Source organism: Cibotium barometz, chromosome 34, assembly GCF_041138505.1.
Source record: "Cibotium barometz isolate CiBa-2024 chromosome 34, ASM4113850v1, whole genome shotgun sequence".
Classification (NCBI taxonomy): domain Eukaryota; kingdom Viridiplantae; phylum Streptophyta; class Polypodiopsida; order Cyatheales; family Cibotiaceae; genus Cibotium; species Cibotium barometz.
In genome coordinates, this window is record NC_141079.1 from 3,438,412 (window position 1) to 3,448,231 (window position 9,820).

The following is a 9,820-nucleotide window of genomic DNA, read 5'->3' on the forward strand; positions in this document are numbered from 1 at the left end:
TAATCTAAATGGCATAATAATTACTAAATATTAAGAAATTTTATGCATATTTAATGCAATGCATCACATCTTATTTGAAAGAATGAATGTCTTGGATCAATAATTAATTATGATTAGGGACTAATTTAAGCACTTTTCTTAATTATAGTTATATATCCATAAATAAAGGATGTATATTAATTACTAATCATATTTAAAATTTAATTCAAAAAAAGAAAGAATATTATTGAAAAAGCTTATGTTGAAGGCGGCATCTTTCAAGCGTTTGACTTTCAAGCCAAAATGCCTCCCTGGACTTGTTTGCAATCGAAGGGTTCACCGAAAATCAAGATGAGATCGCACTATTGTAAGATGCGGGCATATCACAAGCGACCACATCAAGCAAGGTAACGAACACCTCTTAATTGCAGTTGACTATGAGGGTTGGTTCTCCGCCAACAATCGTGTGGCCAACAGTAGTGCCACGATTGTTGAAGCAGAGGAGTCCGTAAAAGAGAGTTTCGGCCAAGTGGTTAATCGACATATCTCCACAAATTGGGTGGAGGACCACTTGGTCAATAATCATAATCGCCTTCCTAGAGTGCCACTTTGTCACCTCCTTGCAACGTACAAACAAGGATTCCATCGAGGGGTTAGTCAAAAGCATGGAGGAGAGCACATACCAATTGACAATGGTGGCATTCATTGTCTCTGAGGGATTCCGTGACAAAGAGCCCATTTCTTTTGACCGTCGAAGTGCAGTTGGCTCACGACCTATCATTGTCAGGTGAGTTTGACATGATAATAGAGGAGACGGAAGGATGGCAACACATGGTTAGGAAGATGTTTGTTGTTTGGGATGGCAACCATCAACTTAAAGCTTGGCAATGAAAGAGAGGAGATTCCTAAGGTGAATTGCAGAGTGGTCCGATTCCTTGAGGAGGAGAAGGAGGCAGAGTTCTTATTGGTGTTGCACATGATTAACAAGTAAGTGGATTATACGTTGTTTTTTTTGTGTATCAAATGAACAAACATTGCATATATCATCATTTACCTTGTTTTATATGCATGCAAAATTTCCAAGGTCGCTACTATTCATGTGCCGAACACAATGGCACCTATGATGCAACGTGTGGGTCTTGTCGATCCATAATCCTTGTTTTGTCAAAATTCAATGACGCTGATTGTGCACGGGCCTAGAAAGCTATTACTCATTGGGGACCTAACAGATCCAAGTGGCTGAAGCTTCCCATGGCACTCCTTTCACAATTAGTTTTCAAGGTATGTGTGTGCCTCTTTCTCAAACCACAATAAAGCCATGTTTTGATTTTGAAATATGTATTGCAGTTGGAGTTTGATGCCCAAGAGCAGTGGCTTGCCTGAGCAAGGGAGCAGAGAATACCTTTTGAATGTAGAAATGTTTGACAAGAACTACAAAGATGCCGTGAAGGATACGGAGGCACTATTTACTGAGAGGGGACATGAGCTGGCACAAATTGCCAACCCCGACTGTGGAAAAGAGTTTTTCAAAAAAGTGATCTCGTACCACGGCTGGGGTGAAAAGACTAGCAAATTCACTACTTCCAAGCAAGCAGAGATTGCTCGAGCACATATTTCAAATTCACTACTTCCAAGCAAGCAGAGATTGCTCGAGCACATATTTCAAATGGAGAGTAAGATCTCTAACTCTCTGGACGCATTAATTTTTTTAAATTATGTAGAAATATAACGCATTAATTTTTTTAAATTATGTAGGTAGAAATATAACGCATTAATTTTTTTAAATTATGTAGGTAGAAATATAATGCTCGTTCACAATGGAGGAAATGTAGGCTCCTTGACATATTGGATGGTGGCGAGTTCGCTATGAGGGACGCCCAGATTCCATCATCCAATAGAGCGTTCTTCGTGTGGATCCATCATCACGTATACTAGTTCCAATTGACTGAGTACACGCTACAATTGTACACGAAGCTGGAGACGGGAAGCTGGAGACGGGCTCACCCATTTGTAGTCGGCATGCACGAGAGAGCCACATTAGACTCTAGAGTAGGTATCACGGATGCCCTGAAATCTTACAGGATGCCTCATTTTGTGAAGGCGTTCGTAAGGTGGAAAGGGAAAATGCAAGCCACCTTGGATCGTGACCAGCAACCACACCTGTCATGCACAACAGGATGTCCTTGTACAGGTATGTAGTAAATGTTTCTGTATTAGGTGGTGGAAAAGTAGTGTGTGTGATCGGGTATATATTCCCTACTAGCACCCTTTAGATGCATGGGTGCTGTCTGAGATAGAGGAGACATGATTGTACCCCAAAGAGTGGATCGACGAGCTTTGCGGTGGCAAGGACACATAGATACTTTGCCCATGGTAGATAGACTTTGTAGATAGACTATCTAGAGAGGGAGTTTTCTCCAGAGGAGACAAAGTAGTTTTAGAGTACGTTTCATTATGTATAGTAGATCATTGTATGAAGTATGAAGCTTGTTTTTTGGGAATTTAAAGTTCCAATGCTAGTTGAATGCAGTAGCCAAGAAGGGCAAGAAGCTTGACACCGAGCAACAATTGGTCCCCCTAAGAAGAAAAAGGGTAAGAAATCAACAAACGAGGAACCTCCATCGTCCATAATTGAGACACCAATGCCCAAAAAAGGTCACGGCAAGCGTGAGAAGGGGATGATAGCTAGTCCAAGGATGATGAGCATGACGATGAGTAGCACTCCCATGCACAGGGTGAAGAGTAGGTGACCCCTTCACTTGGTGAGAGCAAAGGGAAGGGGTGGGAGAGTTTAAAAGAAGACGAGGCAGACCTCTTGGGATCTAAGTGAACTTAACATGTTTGAACATTCATCAGTTCATTTATTCATCAAAATAGTAATAATATGTCTTTGGTGTTGTCTAAATGAAGACTATCGTCCCGATGTGATGGACTCCCTGCACTTAGTTTTGAGCTCCAACATTGTCATCTCTGTCTCGCACTTTTGGAAAGAAAAAACACAAGTATGATCTCCAACCTAGACTAGTGAATCTCTCCATTCATCGTCATTATAGTGTTTGGAGTCCACTTACATGCTTTGTTTTTCTAGGAATCTTACAGTATTACAACGATTCATGGGATCTCTGACGAGGTGGGGAAGCATGGACACCTTTGATAGCCTTGGAGGCCTGCACTTGGTGTGGGCCGATTTTCCAACAGATCTCTGTCTCTGCAGGATGATGTTATGGTTACTCAATGGAATGTTTTTAGGGAGGTACTTGTGGAGTCGGCTTATGTGCTTGCTACAGAGTTCCTACAGGCCGATGGCACTATGTTGTGCACTCTACGTGCGAAGCACCTGGGGATTGCTATGCGAGAGGTAGAACTTGGAACTTCACATTGTGAAGGACTTTGTTCTCGTGCTTCCCGCGATATCTGTATGTCATGTCTGAAGATGGTGTGTAGGAGTGACTGGTTTTTATTAAAGTGAAGCTCAATGATTTCCCTCCCTAACGTACTTGCTAGTGTGTGCACATAGGTCAGTGTTCTGGTCATCGCCATCTTCATGCACCCTAGTAAAAGTACGTCCAATCGTCCAAAGTATGACAGGTGGGGAGGCGAGGTAGCTGCAGATTGTTCAGGTTTCGAGGTGGATGACGATATTTTCTTGAAGCCGAAACCGCAAATCATATAAATGGCTACACTTTCTCGTAAGCAAATCAGCTTACTTTGTCTTTAGGATGGTGGCATGCATGAAGCCTTCCCCTTCAGTTTTATAGATTGAATGATGACATGTGGTCTACGTTAGACATTTGCCACTCTTCGATAATACTTGAAGGCTTCTAAAACCAAATAGGTGTAGGGGAGGCAAGAAAGGTGCGCTATATCAAGTTGCATTAATCAGGGTGGCACCTTGAAGAATGAAGATGCATATGAGAAGGCATGAGAAGGGAATGTGGTGGATCAGAACTTAACTTAGGCTATCCTTCGCCCTGTCCGCCGGAGGCGTCTGAATTCAAATGACCTTTCGTACAAGGTCGGACAAGATTGGGCGAGGAATACAAGGCGTGAAAGCGCAGTCATCGACAGCACAAAGCACGTATTTATAAGCAAGCCCGAGAACAGCAGAAAAGAACGCAGCATGTTGACCTCCTCCTCCTCCTCCTCCTCCTCCTCCTCCAGGATGCTCCGTATGGTGGTCGTGTGGTTGGGCCTCGCAGCCATGGCCTCCGCTAGGGCGACAGAAGACGGCTCCTTCTCGCATGGGAGAAAGGTGTTGCCCTCCTTCATGGGTCAAGCAGAGCGCTTCATCAGAGCCCTCAACCTGATGCCCGCGACCGCCCCCGCCCGCGGCCCCGTTGAAGACCATGTCCACGATGGGCCCGCCCTTGTCGAGCATCCCCTCCACCTGCATGTCGAAGGAGATCCCGGTTCTTCCATCTCCAAAGAGGAGCTTGGCCAGCATGCTGGATACTTCCACTTGAAGGGCACTCATGCATCCAGGTCTGTTTTCTCTTCCCCTTCATATCCTTTAACTTCAATACTCAGGAAATTTGAGCTTGTTTTTTTTTTTCAAATTTCGATCCTCTACATAAACATAGGTTAATTTCAATGAATTTTAGTTTGCAAGCACACCCTTAGATGGTGATGCCTCATGCATCCAGGTCTGATTTATTTATGGGATACCCAATCCAGTCACCAAAATATATCCTTTAATTTCAATATTCTGTAAATTTGATCTTATTTTTCAAATTTTGATTCTCTGCATGCACATAGGTTGGATATTTTCAATAATTTTTAAGGTCCAAGCACACCCTTAGGTGGTGATGTGAAGGCTTTACTAGATGGATTAGGAAAAAATCACACTTTTTAAAATTATATAAGTAATATATTGTTCTTGCCTCATACAAGAAAACAAGTAGCAACCTGCCACAGACAAGAAAACAAAGACAACCCACCTTGGAGGAATTGTATAGTGAAGCTTGGTCTTTGGACTCTATTTGTAACTCTTCAAGTCTTCAATGAGAATCAAAAATCAGGAATCGGGTTTGTTAATGGAAAATGTCTAATTTTCAAGATGGGATCAGAGAAAAAAACTATGCCTAAAGTTGTCGTCCAATGGCTAAAGGATCGCAGAAGTACAGCTTGACTGGTGAAAGTTCAAGTGCCCAACCTTGGTTGATGGCCACCCATAATTTTTTCGTAATGGGCTTTGTGTGGCCTTTTTGTGTGTAAAGGGGTGAGCGGCTATGTCGAGCAGTAGGAGGTACTCTTTGGCTTAACAAAAAGTAGATACTGCATGGCAAGTCTCTGTGAAAGCGTGACTTTGGATCTTATGGTAATTTTTCTGACTCCAGGATGTTTTACATGTTTTTTGAATCACGTGGAAACAAGGCCAAGGACCCAGTGGTGCTTTGGATGTCTGGAGGTCCTGGATGCAGCAGTGAGCTGGCTTTGTTCTATGAAAATGGCCCCTTCCAGATCACCGACAATCTCACTCTTACGTGGAACGAGCATGGCTGGGACAAGGTTAGCTTGTATAGTCAATGCCATTTAGCTTTTTTTTTTTGGTAAAAAATGATTGCATGTTTAGTTGGGTTGTCTTTTTGAGTACAGGCATCTAGCATTATCTTTGTAGACCAGCCTATTGGAACTGGTTTTAGCTACAGTAGTGACATGCGGGATGTTCGTCATGATGAAAAGGGAGTCAGTGAAGACATGTACCACTTTTTACAGGTAGTCTAACAGGATTTCTTTGCTCTTAAAATGTTTCAAGAAAATATACATACACATGATTCAACAACAATAAATATAGTTTTAAGTAAATATGAATATACATAAAAATATATACACGTGCGTGTGAGTACGTACATCGATTTGATCTTTGCCAGTGTGATGATTTATGAATGTGTAGCTGTCTTCCTAATGTGTTTGGGCAGGCCTTTTTTGAAGCACATCCGGAGTTTTCTGGAAATGATTTTTTTGTAACTGGAGAGTCCTATGCTGGGCATTATGTTCCCGCAGTCACAAGCCGCATTCATAAGGCCAACAAGGCAAATGAAGGATCACCGATTAACCTCAAGGTAATTAAACGCAAAGCACATTGATGGCTACCTGTTGGTTCAATAGATAGTCATATTTGCACTTGCTGCACTTATGTTAATGGAGACTGATCCATCGGGCCGTGGCCATCATGCAGGGTTTTGCAATTGGGAATGGTCTCACGAATCCTGAGATCCAGTATAAAGCATATGCAGATTATGCACTGGAAATGGGTCTTATCAAAGAAACTGACCGTGACAAAATCAGCAAAATGTATCCTGTCTGTGAGAAGTCGATAAAACTATGCGGTAATCTTTTCTAGTAACCCTTCCCAATGCTCAGCATGTGTATAGAAGGGTGTGCGTCCATATATCTCCTATGGAATTTACGGATTTTTTTCTGCATGCAGGTAACAGTGGGACGGTCACATGTGGGACTGCATATATGGTTTGCAGCTCTATTTTCACCTCCATCATGTCGATAGTGGGGGGTGTAAATGTAAGTGATATGTTCCATGTTGGAAATCTGTCCATAAGGGTCCTTAGAGACATAGACCCCTCCAAGAAAAGGGGAGACCATCCCTCAGGGGTGTGGGCGATCTCCCTCTGTCCATAAGGGTCCTTAGTGTAAAGACCCTAAGATTGTCTTGATCTTGTATGCGAAACGTGTTTTGAGAGTGTATGACATGTCTAAACTTGATGGGTTGGCATTGGCAGTACTATGACATTCGCACGGACTGTAGTGGGAGCTTGTGCTATGACTTTTCAAATATGGAGACCTATCTAAACCAGCAGGCAGTGAAAGAAGCTCTGGGAGTGGGTGACAGAAAGTTTGTGTCTTGTAGCCCACTGGTTTACAAATTCATGATAATGGATTGGATGCGCAATCTTGAAGTTGGTATCCCAACCCTTCTGGAAGATGGCATTCAACTTCTTGTGTATGCTGGCGAATATGATCTCATCTGCAATTGGCTAGGTAATTCCTCTTATATGGTGTGGTCTATCCACGCCCATGCCTGCGTTATTTAATGCAGCTTACACATTCTGATTTTGGTTTACAGGTAATTCAAGATGGGTTTCAGCAATTGATTGGTCTGGTAAAGAAAGCTACTCTGCCGCTCCTTCGAAACAGTTTACAGTGGCTGGTGAGGAGGCTGGAGTATTCAAAAATTACGGACCACTTACATTTCTCAAGGTATTTTTGGCCTTACACAGTACTTCTTTTATGACTTATAATAAATGGAAGCTTGTTTGTGTCCCGAAACTCATGACTCATAACTTGACTTTCAGGTCCATGATGCCGGTCATATGGTGCCAATGGATCAACCAAAAGCTTCTCTTGAAATGATCAGGAGATTTACCCAAGGAATTTCATTGGATGAAGAATCACTTCCTTCATTGGATGAAGAGTCACTCGCATTTCTCAAGGTATCTTTGTCCTTACACAATACTTCGGTTATGACTTATGACTTGTTTGTGTTCCTAAACTCATGGGTCATAACTCGGCTTTCAGGTCCATGATGCTGGTGATGTAGTGCCGATGGATCTACCAAAAGCTCCGCCAGAAATGGTCAGGGGAATTTCCTTGGATGAAGAGTCACTTCCTTCATTGGATGTGGATCTACCAAAAGCCTCTCTAGAAATGATCAGGGGAATTTCCTTGGATGAAGAGTCACTTCCTTCATTGGATGAAGAATCACTTCCTTCATTGGATGAAGAGCTACTTACTTCATTGAAAGAGGAGGCTGGAGTATTCAAAAATTATGAACCACTTACATTTCTCAAGGTATCTTTGGCCTTACACAATACTTCTTTCATGACTTATAAATGGAAGCTTGTTTGTGTCCCTAAACTCATGACTTATAACTTGCCTTTCAGGTCCATGAGTCTGGTCGTGCGGTGCTAATGGATCAACCAGAAGCTTCTCTAGAAATGATCGGGAGATTTACCCTAGCAATTTCATTGGATGAAGAGTCACTTCCTTCATTGGATGAAGAGTCACTCACTTCATTGAAAGAGGTGGTCACAAGTGGTGGGGAAATGGCCCATTAATGGGCTATTGGAAAGCTTACATTATAAGATTGTGTGAATATCATTCTACTTTTACTCGTGATTTGTAACTATGCCACTTCTCTACCGAATTAGTGTGTGAATTTACTTGTAATGGTGCAACCTCTTTTCTCAGTGCACCCGTTTTCTTTTCTATTTAGTGTTTTATGTATGGGTCATGAACAGTGTTATCATATACACTTGAACACTATTGTTTAGAACCTTGGTGTGCAGAGCTCACCTGTAACAAGAAAACCCTTGTCTCTCCTAATGAAAAACTGCAACATCTATTTTTATACATATACATATCAGCTAAGAGTCGATTTCATCATCTGTTTTTTTAAAATACATATTAGCTAAGAGTCGATTTCATCATCTGTTTTTTTAAAACACATATTAGCTGAGAGTCCCAGTGCTCGAGGGTGTTGAAAGGATGTGTTGGCAAGTCTTGTTGGAAATTGGGTTAATTAGGCAACGTGCTTATTAGCATTGAAGGGTAATTAGACTTTGGATAAAGTTTTAAATGGCACATCCATGAGGAGGTGGAGAGAATGATTTAATGTTAGAGAAAATGAATAGGGAGCAAAATTAGTAGGTAACGGAGGTTTAGCTTCAAACTAATGGATATTGTGTCTTTTCTTGATTTAGCAACTTTGATTAAGTCTAACTATTTGCATTATTGCTCTTCAAAATGTCATTAACGGCACTTAGCTCCGTGCCTTAGTCGCCTCTTATTTCTGCTTTTTAACTTGATATCTAAAGCCATTTTATTGTTCAAGTCTAATTACACGATTTCTCTTGATAGCATGCTAGATTCATAGCCTTTTTTGTTCCATTATAGGTTTAGCAACCAATCCATTATTTTTAAGGGTGAGTAGCAGCCCCCATCTCTCAACTCTCTTGGGTGCAACTCTTTTGGGCTGTGATTCACAGGGGTGGTGATTTGTGGATGGAGTTGGATCGTCAGCTCATTTTATTTTCATAGTTCTCTTGATATTTATGATAAGAGTTCGTAGATATATGTTTTGAAGACCCTACAAGACTAAATTTGGATCATTTTATGGGCTAGTTTTGAGTAAGCAATTAGAATTAGGAAGAGTACTACATACAAAGTTGGTAAATCTTTTGAAAAATGAGTAACTTTGATCAAAAGATTTTTCTTGGATCAACCATATCAATGTTGTAACATTAGTCAAAAGTATGTTAAAAGGTGGTTCGTAACACCTCAAATTGCATCTCCAATTTTATAGGCAAGTTCTAGAGGCCAAACTTAAGGAATTGACTTAAGGTATCTCTATGGTTTGAAGACCTTGAAATTCTCGGAAGAAGTCTTGTGAAAGGTATCAAGACTTCTTCTGAGTCTTGGAACAAGGCAAAATCGACCACCATTAAAAAAGAAAAAATGAAGGCATAATATTTCATACATTGGATCATTTAACTTTTATTGGAGTACTATGTTGGGCACTCTCCACTAATAGAAGAGTGGAAGACCTTTCAAGTCATGGGATGTTGAGATACTGAGCTCAACTAGTGTTACAGCGGACACTGATGACTTGCTTGGGTGATAGCTTTCACACACCACTGGCATGGTTGGTGAGATTATGGTTAATATGCCACTAGTGGATGACAGGCTGTACTTTGGGGTACTAGAGTTATGGCATAGTTATAGCGTCAGTTCGTATAGTCGGTTCACACTATGGACCGACCATTTGTATGTTATTGTAAGAGAGTACTCTCTTTATGTATGTACTTTTATTTTTTTAGTTATATGG

The 9,820-nt window shown here is 41.3% G+C and overlaps 1 protein-coding gene across 1 annotated transcript; it reads left to right on the plus strand.

Annotated features, from left to right (window-relative positions):
• Positions 1-671: 671 nt before the first annotated feature.
• LOC147618616 (serine carboxypeptidase 3-like) lies at positions 672-8,352 on the plus strand. The gene is made up of 15 exons (XM_086774348.1): positions 672-766; positions 1,327-1,513; positions 3,194-3,415; positions 3,497-3,607; positions 3,938-4,461; positions 5,316-5,487; positions 5,575-5,694; positions 5,898-6,041; positions 6,158-6,308; positions 6,410-6,498; positions 6,717-6,975; positions 7,061-7,194; positions 7,290-7,427; positions 7,513-7,785; positions 7,878-8,352. Exons 1-15 carry the CDS (start codon positions 672-674, stop codon positions 8,049-8,051), a joined length of 2,793 nt encoding a protein of 930 aa, XP_086630474.1. The 3' UTR covers positions 8,052-8,352.
• The last annotated feature ends 1,468 nt before the right edge of the window (positions 8,353-9,820 follow it).

What these genes read in the sequence shown, in the direction of transcription:
- LOC147618616 (XM_086774348.1), top strand. Translation starts at nt 672, where the DNA reads ATGGTGGCATTCATTGTCTCTGAGGGATTCCGTGACAAAGAGCCCATT. An exon ending in CAGATTGTTCAGGTTTCGAG is followed by an intron (nt 3,608 to 3,937) that starts GTGGATGACGAT and finishes AACTTAACTTAG; the next exon opens with GCTATCCTTCGCCCTGTCCG. An exon ending in GAAGTCGATAAAACTATGCG is followed by an intron (nt 6,309 to 6,409) that starts GTAATCTTTTCT and finishes TTCTGCATGCAG; the next exon opens with GTAACAGTGGGACGGTCACA.